Genomic DNA, 18,414 nt, shown 5'->3' on the forward strand with positions numbered 1-18,414 from the left:
CCTGACTAGTAAAAAGCTAGCACCATCCTTCTGAGCCACTTCAGCAGTGCTGGTAAAGGGTAACTGGGAATGAAAACCAAATCATAGTTTTGACCCAAAGGTTGAAGACAACTAGGAGTGTAGCGTGGTGAAAGCTGCACTGCCATTGCTTTGTGATGTGCACCACAAGGCTGGTGGAACATTTCAGGCTACAGGACTACCATGGAAACCTCTTCTAAAGGGAAGGGAGGATGGGGGGGGAGCAATATGAAGTACAACTGCTATAATTCAGCTTCATATTTTAATCAGTTAAACACTGCTCAGCTCAAGACAGGTCAACATGTCAATGATTCATGCCAACTTACTGGAAATGAACAAAAATTAATGAAAATCTGGAAGCCCCTTGAAATCTTCCCTTTAAATCAACCACAGCTCTCCATAGGTAAATCTTACAAAAGGTGCTTTAAAAAAAATCTAAAGAATCAGTTAAGTTTTATCATGGCAGTTCTACAAACTTTACTTACCCAAGCAAGAGTTCAGGTGAGCGGTACCATCTGGTAGCCACATATTCTGTATAGTTAGCATTGCTTCCTTCAGAGAGATTACGAGCAAAGCCTGTCAAAGAAAGAGTGTGAAAGATTATATCCTATTTTAAATAAAATATGTATATCACCACTGATTTTGGCAGTAAGAGTCATGCCTATATATATAGAAGAAAATTGTTTACAACCCCTAGTGCAGAATGATGTCTCCAACAATTGCTTGTCTACTGAAATGCAAGCTTTTATTGATACGACAGTGAAAGTCAGCATGTCTGCTTTAATGACTACTTTACTTGTGTACTCTCCTCAGAAGTCTATGGGGTTTTGCTATTACTTTTAGTACTTTACCATAATCAAAACAGATTGATAAAAGTTACCTGTCAGTACGCCATGCAAGCTATTGAACTATTACCACTAAATTTCACTGAGATGCTGTTTGCAGAAGACTCATAACATTAGAAACGTAACATCTGCATGGGGAGTACTCTTCCAGTCATTGATCCTAACTACTACAGTCTCACTGCATTCAATTTTTTAAACTGGTCAAGAAACTACATATTATTCTCATCTAAGGACACTCCTTCCCTGACGTGGCAAGGAACAGGGTCATCTCCCCAAAACTACAAAAGGCAGGAGTCTACCAAAGATCAACAAAACCACTTTATATCTTCATTTGGCTCCCTCCATGTGTCGCCTTCCCACCTGCTTTAGCATCACATTCATAACAAGGCTCTTGGTGAATTAGGATCAGAAACCAAGTCCAAATTAATTTCATCCTCCACATCATTTTGTTAAGAATTTAAAAAAAAAAAAGTATACTTATTTGCAACTGTACAAAAACTTAACTTCTGTCCTAATGCATAACAACTAAGACCACCAACTGTGAGAAGAGTGCATGTACTGGAAAACCCAGATGTGGGAATAATTTATATTTTTGTTTTCATTCTCCTCCATTTATAAAAAGGCAGACGAGCACCACAGTAATGATGTTACTGGATTCTTCATGTAGAAGTACTCTAGGGCAGAAGCTAGCATTGTTTTCAGGAAAGTATCAAGTGTCTTACTGTTTTCAAACAAATGATTAATAATAAGGTGAGACAGGACAGACAGATCTCAGCAGCAAGACTCCAGATGTGTAAACTCGTTACTAGAGCTTAAACTGAGACAAATTTTGGGGACTGAAATGCAGAAGTAACATTTTCAAAATGCGTTCTTACTGGGATGTGGCATTAAAACTTGGTCCAAAATTCACTTCAGTGAAATCACTATGAGTCTTTCCATTATTGCATGAATGATGAAGAAAGAATAAAAATTCCAAAGCGTTGCAGAGGTGTAAGGCATAATTTCATTTTCAGAATCAATAAGTGCTACTTAAATGCAATAGTCATTCTTCTTTATATCTGAGTTCTTATGCAGAAGCTGCCAAAATTGCTTTTCCCACACAAGGATGCTTGTGAGGTTGTAATTTTTAAATTTTTTTTTTTTTTTAGTATTCTGGCAGTGTATCTCACTGGGCAGCTTAGTGTGAAGGAGCCCAGCCCCGCTCATCCCTGTGGAACACTAATTTACTCCAAGTTGAAGTAAAGGTTTGGATGCAGATTATTATTATTATTAGACTAGTGATTTGAGAAAACAATGATAAACTTGTCCCTGACAGGTTACAGCTGTTACTTTTTGCAAGATACCTCTACCATCAAGAGTTAGTAAACTAAAAGGCATGTATGATGAGGAATAGATATTTCAAAGTTGTCCCAAAAGAAAAGTAATTCTGAACTGTTCCCATAAAGTCTAATGAACATTACTGATGCTGCTGGAGAAAAGCTGGAAAGGAATTTTTTATTACATGTAACATTGGGTTTGGGCAAATTTCTAAACACTTCTATATTTAGAACTGCTTAGGCAGCCCTGTTTCTGTTTCAAATTACATGACCCACCTGATTAATCTTGTCAGTGAAGAATCCATTCATGTGTTTAAAGAAGAGAGGGAAGATAACCAGGAGCTACACTGAAGAAATAGGACAGCCAAAATGAACAGTGTAGGAAGTCCCAAACTGAACTGGGGGGGGGGGGAGGGGGAAGGTGTCACATGATACAAATAAACGCATGTGCTAATGTAACGCAGGAGGCTGGCAGCCCATGTGCACCAGAAGAATCAACAGGTCAAGGATGCATCCTCCTCCCTCCAGGCCAGTCTATTAGAACTTGGTCACAGTCAGCAGCTACTATGTCCAGAGATCAGCAGCAGCTAACATAGTCTGAAAAAAGGATCACCCCCAACTTTACAGACTAGGCGCAGCACAGATTTGATGTGGCAAGACAGAAAGGAAAATTATCATCATGGCCTTCAGTGCCATCTATATACCGTTGGGTGATGTATGAAATCATTTTATGGATTCACTCCTGCTCTGACTCTATGACACCATGCTGAAAGATGATGGGCAGAATTAATAATTCAAGAAAGCACAATACCTTTCTAAGGGCACAATTACTTTTTTTTTGTCATGGTGGAGTTAGCTTATTGTTTCTTCCTCCAAATTGTGCTGAGGTATTGGGAAGAATTTTTTGATATAAAAATATGAGAAGGTAACTAGGGAGAAGATTAGACCAAACCCTAAACAGTGAGAAGGAATAGATTAGAAGACGAAGACAGAAAGTGATTTGGGTGAGAGCAACTATGAAAGCAACAGAGTTTGCAAATGCATCACGATGCAAGGAGGGAGAACAAGCAAAATAAGAGATTTCAAGAAAGGACTTTAAACAACTCAGAACAGGGTAGGACAGATGTCAAGGAAAAAGGTGTGAGGAAAAAAGGAGAAGATTGTCAGTTTCTTATAGAGAAATAAGGCAAATTTAAGTTAGACATAAAGTAAAGCATTCTAACATTAATGACATGTAAGTACTTAAATAGGTGCCTAGGAATGCTAGGGAACCTCAGTTACTGAGAATTTTAAGAATAAGCTAAGCAAATACCTGTCAAGAATGACACAGACATGCTTAATCCTTTCTTTGAGTAGGTGGAAGAACTAGAGAATTTCTTGAGGTCTTTTCCAGTCCTGCGTTTCACAATTTCTATGCTTACGCATCACATCACACAGAGATTAAGAGATTGCTAAAACAAGTAATTTTGAAGCTCTGGTGTTGAAACAGCAAACACCCTAGTCAGAAAGCCTAACTACTTCCAACAGTCAAGATGCATCTGCTGTAATCGGCATTTTGTACTGTTCTCTTCTTCCACTTCTATTGGCAGAAATGACACCCACGCAACATGTGTCCAGGCAAGCACCACATTCAATCTCATTTTTATCTAGCACAATATGTACAGAACACAAGGCAGAAGGATTATGAAGAACTATCTTGTTAAAAAATTATGAACTTTTCTATTAAAACTGTTTTGTCCACTGGGCTATTCGGAAACACCCAATTACTTCAATATTTGCATTGGGATGGATGCACAGACTTTTTCTTTGCATTTGTTATCACATGATGTACGATGGCAGTATGTGCAAGTATCTGTGTTCCAAGACATGACTGAAGTTAGGTAGGCAGACAGCATACATTAAATCACATTCAAAGGCGAATTCTTATATCCTAATCTGTACATGTTCAGGAAACGCTTGTGGCTAATTCAATTCTGACAGACATTTTACAGTAATAGCGTAAGCTACTAGCAATAAGGCTAAAAAATGAAAATTGATCCCAAATTGTAAGAGTTGCTTGGGATTTTAAATTCAACTAAATCTGAAACATTGATCGAAATTCAAACTAACCCACATGAACATAAGAACAAAGGAAATTCCCATAACTTAGTTTGCCTCCCTTGAGGTTGTGCCAAGCACCGTGAGTACCCTGCAATTCCATGTCTTTTCCAACAGCGGAAAGAGAACGTGGCTGGAGCGTATGGCATGAGCAAGCCAACAGACCAGCACATCACTGATGACAGAATTCACATCATCTATACCTAGTGAGCAAACTGTCATCCAGAACACGACTGTACAATTTGTTCGGCTTTTCATTTTCCTGTAATACTACTGCACAAAGGATGTCAACATGAGTTCACACGCCCAAAGATCTGTTAGCGGATGGCATATGCTAACTCTAACGGTGACTGTTATTTTCACAGAATCAAAGAATCACAGAATCACACAGGTTGGAAAAGACCTTTAAGATCATTGAGTCCAACCATAAACCTAACACTACCAAGACCACCACTACACCATGTCCCTAAGCACCTCATCCAAAAGTCTTTTAAATACCTCCAGGGATGGCGACTCCACCCACCACTTCCCTGGGAAGCCTGTTCCAATGCTTGACAACCCTTTCAGTGAAGAAATTTTTCCTAATATCCAAGCTAAACCTCCTCTGGCACAAATTGAGGCCATTTCCTCTTGTCCTATGGCTTGTTACTTGGGAAAAGAGATCGAAACCCACCTGGCTACAACCTCCTTTCAGGTAGTTGTAGAGAGCAATAAGGTCTCCCCTCAGCCTCCTTTTCTCCAGGCTGAACAACCCCAGTTCCCTCGGCCGCTCCTCACAAGACTTCTGCTCTAGACCCTTCACCAGCTTCGTTGCCCTTCTCTGGACACGCTCCGGCACCTCCATGTCTCTCTTGTAGTGAGGGGCCCAAAACTGAACACAGTATTCGAGGTGCGGCCTCACCAGTGCCGAGTACAGGGGCACGACATCCCCCACCCAAAAAACGGGGGAGGGCGGTAGAGCGGAGCAGGGCCAGGGAAGTCTCTGCCCCATGGCCGGGGAAGGAGGCGGGGGTGAACAGTTCCCATCAGGGCCCACTCACGCTCCTATTGGCTGTTCCCGCTTGCGATGCCTTTAGCTCCGATTGGAGCACACGTTGGTCAGGGGCAGGCACTGCCCGCTGATTGGTTGTTAAGCTCTACGCAAGGCAGCGATTGGGGCCCCTAACCACCCCCAGCTGGCGCAGAGGGAGCAAGGCGCACGCCGAACCGGCCTTCACCCCCGGGAGAGGCCTGGCCTTGCCAACGCCAGGGGGGTTTGCTCTGCAGCGGCAAGGCCCTGAAACTAAGCATGGGTTAAGGGAAAAATCCTGCCCCACCAGCTCTGGGCAACGCTGCCAGGGCAGCCTGGGCACAGAGCTGCCAGGGGAGGGCGGCCAGAGCGGTGCAGAGAGGAGGCCTGTGGATACGGAAAGGCAAAGGCAGAGAGGGCACCGCGCAAGGGTGGGTACCCTGGTGTTCTGTCAGAGCTGTGCAGTTCCTTGCACTGCAGAATAAATTGCCCTTAATTCAAAGAACTCATATGGGCCAAATCTTCTACGGCTTTTCCTAGAACAGTTATTGTTTCTGAATGCTTAAGCAAAAATGCCTTTAGGATTAAAAGAAATAAGCAGCACTGCAAATGCCAAACACCTTTTTTGTGTTCCTAAAAACCGATTTCAATCTATTTTTTTAGCAGTTCTTCTTTTCATTCAAAATTGCAGAGGTTTGAAATGACAGCTTTCAAACTGCTCTCACTGAAAAGTGCCCATGGGTAGCACCATGGAATCGGTTTTTATTTACCAAGCCAAACTGTTTAGAGGGAACAATATGTTATTCTGTGTTTATGTAGCAGTTAGAATAAAAATACAGATTGTTGGAACAGTGTACACTCCACCCTGTTGTCTTCTGGGGATTACTCACATGGGCAAAGTTCGCCTTGTGCTTGGGTACTGATGCTTCAAAGCCTTAAAGCTGACATTAAACAGGTATTGATAGGTCAGGAACCATCAAAGTTAACATTAAACATACAGCTCTATCCTCCAGCCATTAATCAAATGTGGACACATGACTCCTTGATTAACGTAACAATAAAAGTTGACCTATAACTACATACATAACTGTCTATGAAAGCCAGTGGTTCAGAAGTATATAAAAAGTATAAGTTTATTGTGTCTTTACTAAACAAGGAAGAATTATCTTTTCTTTTAATACACAGGCCAGATAAACCTACAGTTTGCTAGCATCCTAATCAGCTTATCATCTGTGCTGCTCTCAGCTGAGTGCTGATAACACTGCTAGTAAAAACCTTGTCAAACATAGGAAGAGATAAATGTAGCACTTCTATTGACATGTTAATACAGGTGTTTCACAGGGTATGCAAATTAAGCCCAGGGATCTTTCAAATTAAAGTACTAGCCACAAACCTGAAGAAGTAATCAATTCTGACCACTAAAAGGGTTTTAAATAGTACATACTGTAGAACTCTTATAAGAATAAGGCAAAACTCCACTGCAAGAGATTTTCTTTAAAAAGCTAAGAAGCAGGTATGTATCTATTGAACTTACCAAAGTCACACAACTTCAGAACATCATTGTGGCTTATTAAGAGATTCTCTGGCTTGATATCTGGAGTATCAGAGCGAGAGAGAAAAAAATAATGCTGTTAACGTCTCTTTTTAATTTTGAACTTTGTCAACAAATATTATTTCATTATAACATATTTAGAGATATTCATGGAATCATAAACGAAGCATTACAAGAGCAACTGCTGAAACAGCTTCCAGCAATTCAGTTTGTGAGCATGCAGAATTAATTTTCTGCCTTTTGAAGTCTTTTAAAGTGTTTCCCAACAAAATATGGGAAGATAAAAGGTGCTTACAGATATTCCTGGGCAGCAAACCAATATGCAGAATATTGCATATTGCAAAATAATGAAAAGAACTGACATTTAATTACCCAGTTAACCAATAAAATATTAAGTGTGTTGTGCTCAACATTTTCAGTTATGATGATCTTCTTGATCACGTCTTGTCATTTGTTTAGAAAAAATACGTTGCCTAGTTTTAAGCTTGTTTTTTTATTCCTATATAGATATCGTGGATCCATATACGGTATATTTTTCAAACTATATTTTACAAAATATTTTCAGACTCTTGCTTATGTTTGATCAGTCTCAAATATAAATAGCATATTGTATGAGAATTTTCATTTATTGGAAACATTAATTAGAAATGTTACTCTTGCAAAACCACAAAGCAAACTACAATTTTATTAAATCAGGATAAAATACATGAAACTAAATAAAGTCACACATCAAGATATGTACTGTAAGTGCTTGAAGCTTAGGGGAGATAGTAAATACACAGAGCTGAAAGGAACTGCCTTGAGAAGTAAAACACAGGGGACCAAGCTTTAAGTTCTGGGTTATTTTTCTCCTAATATTCTACTATCAAATTCAAAAGTGAAATGACTGAGTGCCATGAAATGTTTAAAAAAATTCCTTTTCCTTTGCCAACGTTTGTACTGCAGTTTCACTTCGCTGTGCATATGATACAACCTTTATTCATACCCCAAAGACAGTGGACAGCAAGCTTTATATGTAGATGAACTTACTTTTTAAATGATCTGAAGTCACGCAACAGACTTAAGACCCAGCCAAATTTACAGATTTTTTTTTTTTCCTGTTGATCTAGAATCACAGAATCGTTTAGGTCGGAAAAGACCTTTAAGATCATCGAGTCCAACCATAAACCTAGCACTGCCAAGTCCACCACTAAACCATGTCCCTAAGCACCACATCTACACCTCTTTTAAATACCTCCAGGGATGGGGACTCCACCACTTCCCTGGGCAGCCTGTTCCAATGCTTGACAACCCTCTCGGTGAAGAAAGTTTTCCTAATATCCAGTCTAAACCTCCCCTGGCGCAACTTGAGGCCATTTCTTCTTGTCCTATCACTTGTTACTTGGGAGAAGAGACCGACCCCCACCTGGCTACAGCCTCCTTTCAGGGAGTTGTAGAGAGCGATAAGGTCTCCTCTCAGCCTCCTTTTCTCCAGGCTAAACAACCCCAGTTCCCTCAGCCGCTCCTCACAAGACTTCTGCTCTAGACCCTTTACCAGCTTTGCTGCTCTTCTTTGGACACAATATAAAGCAATTGCTTATATTTATGTTAAATGCAAATTACTTCAAGCTGTAATCTTTCCCTTTAGAAAGCAAATTCCTAGCCAGGGCTTATTTCCATGTGGAGAACTACACACTTACCTCTATGAACAATATCATTCTTATGGCACCAATGAATTGCTTTAATTAGCTGGTAGATATAGCTTTTCACTTTTTCTGGTGGAACTCCATTTGGCATTTCTTCTAGCAATTCAAGCATATTCTAAATGTTTAAAAGACACATTATTTAAAAGAGTTATATTGTAGTTGCTAGAAGAGAACACGCTTTCAGCATTCTGAAGCAACATACTTAGGCCACTGAGCCTGGCTATGCAAAATCAGTAGTTTAACATTCAAGGAGTGTATTTTAATCATAAGCATACTGCTAGCTGTTTTCATTCTAGAGAAAGCACTTGTGAAGACAACAATCCTTAAAGGAGAACCACAAATATACCACAAGTCCTTAAAAGACTGTCGTCAAACCACTTAGCCTAAAACTTCTAACAAGTCATTTAGTTACAAAAAGTAGCTTGGACAGAAACACCAGGTCAGTGTGGCTATATGAAAAGTTTAGTAGAGCACAGCATTTTGTAGATACCCGACTGCTTTAATATACCGTGTTCTTCATTATTAAGCTAGTTCTGCTGCTTTGACATAGCATGATCGTGATTCATCACAAACCATGTCTGTGTGTGAATGGGTATAGTTAAAGCAACACAAGCCTGTTAGTGCAAATGAAGTAACAGATACAAAAATGCCTCACAGGGGCATAAACAGTAACCTAGGGAGTATCCTATAGTTATATATCAGCTATATTGATCTTAGACATATTTGCACTACAGTAACTATGGCCATATTAACTGTTTTATGGATATACCTAGGGAAGAAAATAAACTGATTGTTTATACTAGTAAATTTCCTCTTTGAAAAAGGACATTTAGATTCCCATTATGTGTGCAAAAGCAGAGACGTGCTAAATTAGAAGTACAACGGAGTTTGTACTCTGTATCCTGAACGAATAACGGGCAGCAGCAGCCCACTTGAAGACAGAAAGGTCTTATTTACTAAATACTGAAATAGAAATAAAATTTTTGGCTATATTGCCTTACACAACTCATTTAATTATGGATTTGAGCATTTGTAGATGTTTCGTTTAAAATAAATTTACCTTGTCTTTCACAAACATTTTCTTTAGCTGTATAATCAAATTTTTGAGGTTTGTCTTGTAAGATATTTTAATGAACACAAATATAGGACAAAACAAATGGAGATTTTGATAATATTTTAAAACATTTCTAAGTTTTGCAACCTGTGAATAAATACTGGAACTTAGGTGCTTGAGTGTAAGTTTCTTTAGAAATACACTTCAGATCTGAGAAAAGGCATTTTCTGTTAAGGAACCATACTGATTTTAGTTAGACTCTTGTCCACACAGAAGCCTGTGGATCTGGGTAAGTCAGTCAAGAAGTTAGTGTTACAAATAAGAACCAAAATAGTACCATCAACACAGTGAGACATAATTCTATATGAAGACATTAACTAAAGGGATGATGAACAAAGGAGACTAGAGTAAACGTGAATTTAAGTAATCTGGATTTGAGTATTGCAGAGCTAAGATTCCCTAAAGGACACAAGGTGCTCATCACCAGTTAAAACAAAAATTAGCCTACTGTACAACATTTTATTTAATTCCTTCTACTCTTTCGTCATCCAAAAATACAGAAATCATCCTGCTCTTCAAAGAAACTATTGTGGAAACTATTTGACATATCTGAAAATGAGAAACGTTCACAAAGTTTAACTGAAAATAAAGGTGACCATTAATAGAAAAATGACGTTAGGCACAGACTATACATGATGTCTACCTTTACAATTATATGATTTTATTCTGATGTAAATAATGTTAGATATTGCAGCCTGGTGTTTTCACCAATATTAACAATTTTTAAAGTATACTCCTTATCAGATCAGTTAAATGTCTTTTAGTTATGCTACTCTTCCAACCCACTACTACAGTGAACTTAGCCAAGTCAACTATAATACAAAATTAAATGTATATTCTAAGTTGGTGTGTGATCAAAGACATTCCACACACCTGGAACAATTACAAGGAACATGGGTGAAACAAGTCAAGCTTTGGATGTTAGATCGAAGTAAGATCCATCACATTAGAAGTTGCTGATCTGCTGGTGAAAAACAAAACTGATTTCTGCCAAACTGTGGTCTAATATAGGTCATCTCACATTATGCAATAAAGTTATATGACATAATAAAATTGTAAACTGAGGTAAAGGAGACACAATATTTAGGGTGAGGAATGTTTACATGAGAGAGAATTGACTGAAGAGCACTAGCACTCAGCTAGACTGCAACATCACACTAGCAGGATATTAAATGAAAATTTCAATCGAGGGAACAATAGCTCCTGAAAGCTACAGAGATACATACATTTAACCTTGCATTTATTTTTACTGTGTGTATCTGAACACCATCTAATTAATTCCACAACGAAATGCTAAATGGTTAAAATACAGAGGGAAGGTCTACCTTTATCATGAAGGTTGCAAAAATAATGAAAGACCAATCTGTTCTAGGTTGTTTCTGCCTGGAAACAGACCAGGATGCTTGGCAGTAGTAGGCCAATCTAAGGAAATTTTGGAATCATTTCAAATGAGGTCAGGATTGGAAATAACAAGAGTGATCTTTGCCAAATCCCTCTAAGCAACTATTGATAGTGGCCTTGTTACAGAAATATACAAACAAATCCTATTTATAACAGGGAAGGATGGAGAAAGTTGAAACAGATTCCAGGGTCAAAAGTCTATGATCTTGTTTTGAAAGACTATGTCAAGATTCATTACACAACATAACACAGGACAGTTAGTTAGCTTTACAATTAAACTGGAATATAGAGTTTGGATGGAAATTTTTCTTCAAATTATATGTATTCCAGTCTACATAATTTGAACATGCTTGTGTTCATATATGGAAGAACTTTTTTTCTTTAGACCAACACATGAAGTAAAAACTACAATAGTAAAGTTACCAGCGTTGCTTTCTCACAATAAACATCAATTACAACAATTCAGATTTTATTACAGTTTCTGCTGTTCCTCTTTATAGATTAGAATAGCTTAATTTTTAAAAGGAAAAGTAATTTTAAAGACTTTTCCAGTAAGCTGATGATTTAACTGTGGCAAGGATAGTACAAACTCAACTCACTTTTTCCACATATTCAAAAACTAAGTATAATTTTCCTCTTCTTCTGAAGGCTTCCTTCAGCTCCACTATGTTCTCCTGTTTCAAAGTGCGAAGCATTTTAAGCTCTCGTAAAGTGGTTTCTTTGACTTCTTCATTTTCTAGAGTGCAAAGTAAAAGTGACAGAGTAAAGCTTATTAAAACACAAAACCCCCAAGTAACAAGTGTTATAAATCTTTATGTTGAGCCCCTGATTAAATTCTCTGTTTCTAGATATTAGAGAGAAAAAGGCTTATTATCCAGTGTGGACTGACTCTGCTGGCTGGATGCTTCTGCACTGTAAGAGAGGTAACTGAGGACTCTGCTATCATTATGCAACCTCACAGACTTCCCATCACTACCATCTAGGTTTTCAGTGGCAGAAAAAGTAATGTCATAATAAACAAATTATTTGCATTTCTATCTTTTTCATTATGAAGAGCACCAATATGCTTCAAAAAATATGCACGTATGTGTACAGGCACGTCCTCCACCCCACAAATACGTCACATACATGAAGCACTGGCAAGGTTAGTATGTCCTCAGCAGAAACACTGGAATGCAAAGCTCATGTTTGAACAATGTCAAAGAAACCTATTTGATTCTAAAATAAATTTATTCTCCAAAAGCCAGACCGAAGCATTGAGCTGTAAGTTTCCCCACAAAGCTTTTAGTGGAAATTCAGCAATGCAGACCAGTGTAGTGGCCACAGAGGGCAGTAGAGCAAGTATTGATTCAACGAAGTCTTGAATCTGATTCTGAGGAGTCAAGAAATTCACCTGTTGTTTTGACAATTTATTTGTCTGAAAGTTGTTCAAGAAAGAAGGAGTGTTTTACTACAGCTTCGTACACTGCTTATCATCCAGGGGCCCTGAACTGACTGGGTTTTAGAGGATACTACCAATGAAATGTCAAGTAAATCAGATCATATTAGGTTTTATTTTTCATTTAGTAAAATGAAATCCATTAATTCAGTAAATTTGCCCATGCACATGTAGAAGCAGGGTTCTTAATCTCTTAGAACTGTTATCCACAACAGAGGGATATTAAATGGGATATGATTGCATGACTTCAAAGCTAAATCACATTTGTAGGTCGTGTACCACAAAGACAGTCAGAGACAGAGGAAGAAGAAACAAGGAAGAGAAATTGGTTTTCCAAGCAAGCAAAAGGCAAAAACAGGTTTGCAGGGGAGAGAAAATAACACAGGTCATGCAAATGCATATAATCATCATCAGAAGACAGAAGAATAAAAAAAAAAATTGAAGTGTCGCAGGAGGGAAGAGGAAAACAAAATACTATCATCACAAATGTTTTGATTAAAAAAATATATAATTTAGAGCAATCTAAATCATTTCATTTTAAAACTGAGTGCTCGGTGTTGGCTTGCATCAGCCTGATTACATAATTTCATCTATAACTAGACACTCTCTTTCCAGTGTATTTAGCATGCATATGTCAAACAACAGCAAAAATTCAGTGAAACAAAAATGGCAATAGAAACAATTACAGTATATTCAGATTTGTAATGAACTACCATATTAACGAGACAGATGTGAAATGGGCTGAATCAAACCCATCAAAAGAACTTCTGTCATATTTCCAGAAACTTGTAAACAACTAGCTACAACTCTGAAAAGCAGTCATCAGTCATGTAAACTGCTATTACGTAATACTCTTGGGAAGCCAGACCTAATGGCAATGTTACATTTTTTGTTTTAATTTTTTGGTAGACGGGCTAATATAATAATCCTGTTTAGGGCTTAATACTGAGATTCATTGCCTAGGTTCTGTACTGAGTAGCCATATCAAGTTCCAAAAAGCAATTCTGAAGTACTCTAATGACCTGGTCAAGGTGATCACCACAGTTAAATGATCTCCTACATTCTTTAACAGGGATTTAAAGCAGATTTCTGAATAGCATAGCTAAAAGATTCATCAAATATACCCTTCAAGTGCCTGGCAAAATCAGCTGCAAAGCAAGATTTTGCATTGCATAAAACAACAGACACAAATCCGACTTTGCTGTGCCTAAACAACTCTGAAAATTACAGTCCTTGTAACCAACCACACCTCCATGGCCACCAGCAATCCTATAACAATAACAAAAAAGAAAAGTTTGCTAAAATAAAGTGGCTGCTGTTTCTTTAAACCACATCATTAGCTTTCAGCTAAAGCCTTGGTATACAGCAAATCATAGCTGCATCGCCTCAGAGAGGGATGACTCCTCTTATTACTTCATACTTGGCTTCTCCTTCTGTTTGTGCTAGCCCATCAGGGATCGGGGCTAGCTTCTGATGTACACAAGGTAGACAGTTGCTCTCGTGGTTGACTGTCAGTTTTGCCTATGATAGTGTACTGGGATTCACTGTTCCCCAACAAGTGCAGGTCAGAGAGCCAGTCTTGTTTTGTACAGATCTTTGGTTTTATTACTTCTGGGTGAGGAATAGGTGTGTGCAGCACTGGCAAGAAGTTCCATGTGTCCTGCCTTCTGCCATCCACTTTGCCAGCAACAGTAAGCCTTGCAGGAGCTGGCTCTTCCCCCTTCCTTCTCAGCAAACTCGGCAACACTGGAGGGTACACAGAGGCTGCTGTGAGGGGGCAAAAAGCAAGTTTCCTGTGGAGAGTGGAGCCTGCTGAAGGGAGGGCAGAACAACTGCCTCGTCACCCAGGTCCCTCAAATACTCCTGCAGATCCCTGAGAGCTCCCCAATTCCTCTTTGTACCACTGAACTTCTCAGTGACTTCTCTCGGTCTCCTCCATTTACCCCTTCAAGTCCCCCTAACGTTTAGATCCCCTCCCACAGATGAAGGGTGATAAAGCCCAAAGACTCTGCAAACCACTACTACAGGAGAATTTTTTGCCAATTTCTGATCACATCCAGTCTCCAAGTGACAGATCTCACTGCTACGTATGGCACCACAATCTGAGCCATATTAAGATAGATGCACCGAGAAAGAAAGGTAGTTATCTAGTTGGAGTGTATAATGCAGTCCCTAGGCAGGTATGAAGGATCAAATGCCTTGAATGTTCACAGAGATAATAAATCATTATAATTTTCAAATCATGTCTTGATATATGAGAGTTCTTATTTTAACTGGAGAGATATTAACAACGTAGTTATTGACATGAAAGATTATGCAGAAGAAAAGGTTACCTTCACTGTCTTTGAATTTCTTGATAGCCACAATTTCATGCGTCTCCTGTAAAACAAAAGCAAGGAGAAGGAAATGAGCAAGATCTGTTGTGTGTTTTCTCTTGGTCCCCCCCCAAGCATCAGACAAAGAAAAAAAAATCCACAGAAATTTCACAACGCAAAACAAGATTAATTAAAAATCTGGTAAATACCTCAGTGATCAGGCCAAATGCAATACAAAACCACATGTAGCAAATAAATCACAATTAGGAACCCCAGTATGAAAAAAACAAAGTTAAATGCAAGAAATTCATATTTAAATACCTTGTACCATATATCAATTACGTTTTTTAAAAATTGTTCCTGTGACTCTTGTTGGTTAGTTGTTCTGAAAGTCAAACAGTCTTTTATCTGACCAAAGTATGAGTGTGGGTGCTTATCTTTGTGAGCTGAAATGAAAATATTGTACTAGCACGTGGGTAAGGCTTACAATGAGACCTGTAGTTTTGGTTGCCAAAAGCTTTGGATTTCAAAGTTCAAATATCCACAAAGAACATGATTTTAGGAAAGTAAATTCTCTGTGCCTCCTTAAAAAAAAAGTTGTTGTCTTGAGGGAAGCCTATCCAAAACCAGAATCGCTAATTGCATTTGAAAGTGTTAATCGGTGCTTACTATAAGGTCATAGGCAATAACTTTGTAACGCCTGCCTGCCTTTGCATTACTCTAGTATTCTTTACTCTCACCAAACCTGCTCATTGGAGGTCACATTTTTCTCTTAAATGAAGACATTTCCCCTGTCACGTGGGCAGGAATGCATTTAGCACATGGCCAAAATGTATCCAACATGACATGACTAGTGCAGGTCTGTTATACAGCGATGCAGCACCTGAATTTTAGTAACACAATGGGGAAGAAGCCTTAAGGTCACAGAATAAGGGTATGTGAGCAGACGTGCAGTAGGCTACCCGAGTTATTTGACAAGCTAGATCTAGCTTCCACGCCTTTTCCAAACTTCACAGTTTTCAAAAAAAATAACAATATCCCACTATTAATAGCATACAAAGGCTGGATTGGAGAACAGCAACAAAAAAGTGAAGCCCTTCTGGAATGCCTGAAGACATGTGCATAACCAAGTATTGAATAACACAAACGTCTACTCCATTTTTCACTTTTAATTGTTACAACACATGAACTTGTAAAACAGCCGATCCCATTTAAAATAAAAGCACCTGGAAAGACTACTGTAGATAGTGAATAATGTCTTTTAAGGCCTTTAAATGAAAATCAGTACTACTATGAATAAAAAGAAATAAAAAAGAGTTTGCATATTCATATTGTATCTGTTGGCTGGAAAGTATTATAATGTAAACTTCACCAGGCTGAGAACCCTGTGGTTTGTCCAAAACAAACGTAAGAAAAAAAAAATATATATATGTGCGTGTGTGTATAATTTGCATGTTTTTAAAAAAAATACCCTTTGATCATCACTCATAGCATCTATCAGAAAAACTGGGAAGCATTATGTTGTGTATTGATTTAAGCGACCAAACTATGTCTACCCCGCATTGAAGAAGGTTAGTTCAGCAGAAGCAGCACATGCTACTAGCTCTTAGAGAGGACTTGCATTGCTTTTCTGCTACCGAAACCTACCCTTCATATACACTGGTCTAATCTGAAGGCTGATATTTTACATAAATTCAGCTGAGATACTACAAAGGTCCAAGCACTACCCTTTGTTCAACCAATTTTACAGAACAGAAAAGAAAGGGATGTCAGAACTGAGGAGATAATATGCATTTCAGGTTCAGAGTGATTCTGAAAGGCTTGTCTGTAGCTTTTATGCCAAATACAGTTCCTATATATTTTTGTTTTGGGAAGCTTATAAACTGAATGGTCTAAACTATACCGAACAGACTATTTCACTAATTATATTCTTACTACTAAGTTATAGTATTGTTATATTTACTAACTCTTAACTATAGTATTAATAGTAATAATTACTAGCACTATGAAGGAACACTGCTAAGAGGGTGAGTACATTTAGCTCATTTGACTTCTGGTATCTACTGTTAGGTGCTTTGGCTAATTAAGCCTCTGAAAGGTTTTTCAGAAAAGGAACACCGTAATTGCTCTCAAAAGCCTCTGCTGACTGTAACATGCCTATGTGTAGACAGTGTGCATACACCACTTTGCAGATGAGCCAAATTTATCCATTAGCATTACATTCCTATTTCACATGAAGGAAAAGAAAAATTTGTAGATGTTTCGGCAACCTTTGAAGGCTGTATGTTTATTCTCAAAGTAATGGCTAAGTACACTGAAAGAAATGTAGGAGTTAAAACCTGTTGCCTCACATAGACAGCAATTCTGCACCATTCAAGAAATCTAGTCCAATTCTCTGCCATATGCTGCTGTCCCTGATGCGTATAGTGAATGTGATTATTTTGGAAATTAAGTTTTAAAAGCTTAAAGAGTCACAGTCTTGCAAAGACTTATGTAAGATATGCTATCAAATTCCTGTAGGATTTTGACTATTCACAGTATTTAAAGCTTGAGTGGCTCTATGAAGAACAGGAACATAAAGACTTTAGCAACACATATATGGAAGAAAAGTTATCCAAACAGTTCAAAATACTATAATATTTAAGAAATTTTCATTTGAAAACCTTTATCACTTTTATTATTTCATTAAACTAATTAATGTTGTCATAATTAAGCAATCAAGAATTTATACATAACATTTATATGTAACATATACATAACATTGTTGGGGTTTTTCTTGGAAAAAACCCCAATGAGTAATATATTTAAACAACTTGAAGTGAAACACCACCAAAATGGGACTAAACAATAGGTGCTCTGAGGAGTTGCACTAGTAACATTTTGTTCCTCCTTAGGGAGGGACATTCTTGTCTAGGTTCCTTGAAGGACCTCATCCTATCTAAATGGCATTCTCCAGGAATCAGCTACTGGTGAAGCAGTCAGGCCAAAGCTAAAATGGATACAAGGACACTGAAGGTTACTGTGCATAGATTTTTAGATACAATGCACCTGCTTGTCAAAAAGTCTGTAACTTTCCTATGATGTGGAACACCTCCAGAACGGTAGGATTTGGGAGTGCTCCAGCAGGCAGAACAGAAAATTGAAGCTGAGCGCACGTCTCCCATTTCTTGGTCAAGTGCTCTAAACCAACTAAATAGTTTATATGAGGTGACAAAAAATAGTAGATCCTCATAGATCATGTTTTAAACTAGTTTCCAGAGGAAGAATCCATCTCAAATGCCCTGTTTGTCTGTCTCTCCATTTGCCATCACAACTAGTAATTTTGAACTAGACGTCCAGTGTCAACCAAATTTTACAGAGAAATGCAAGTTTTAAAAAGAAAATGTCAATAAATTTTCTCAAATTTGTCAGCCATATATAGAATATCCTTCCTTGGGGGAAGAAAGCAGTAAGAACTCAATCTCCTATACATTGTATGATGTTGCAGACAAGCAGCATATGTAGACTGTGCAACGAACTAACACACATAGCTTCTGACCAGCCGTTGTACATAATTGTCATTTACACAAACTAATACAGAATGAGATTGGAAAACATGGAATACATTTTGTATATGGACCAATT

The 18,414-nt window shown here is 38.1% G+C and overlaps 1 protein-coding gene across 3 annotated transcripts in view; it reads right to left on the reverse strand.

The window, feature by feature from the left end:
* Window positions 1-18,414, reverse strand: part of CDKL5 (cyclin dependent kinase like 5) — a 140,641-nt gene that overhangs the window by 42,580 nt on the left and 79,647 nt on the right. For all 3 annotated transcript variants that reach the window (XM_075521655.1, XM_075521638.1, XM_075521646.1), the window contains exons 4-8: window positions 14,809-14,854; window positions 11,637-11,773; window positions 8,517-8,637; window positions 6,820-6,879; window positions 504-594 (exon numbers count right to left, since the gene is read on the reverse strand). In XM_075521655.1, the coding sequence (XP_075377770.1) occupies window positions 504-594; window positions 6,820-6,879; window positions 8,517-8,637; window positions 11,637-11,773; window positions 14,809-14,854 (455 nt within the window). The remainder of the gene's footprint in view (window positions 1-503; window positions 595-6,819; window positions 6,880-8,516; window positions 8,638-11,636; window positions 11,774-14,808; window positions 14,855-18,414) is intronic.

The sequence above is a fragment of the Mycteria americana genome, chromosome 1 (assembly GCF_035582795.1).
Source record: "Mycteria americana isolate JAX WOST 10 ecotype Jacksonville Zoo and Gardens chromosome 1, USCA_MyAme_1.0, whole genome shotgun sequence".
Classification (NCBI taxonomy): domain Eukaryota; kingdom Metazoa; phylum Chordata; class Aves; order Ciconiiformes; family Ciconiidae; genus Mycteria; species Mycteria americana.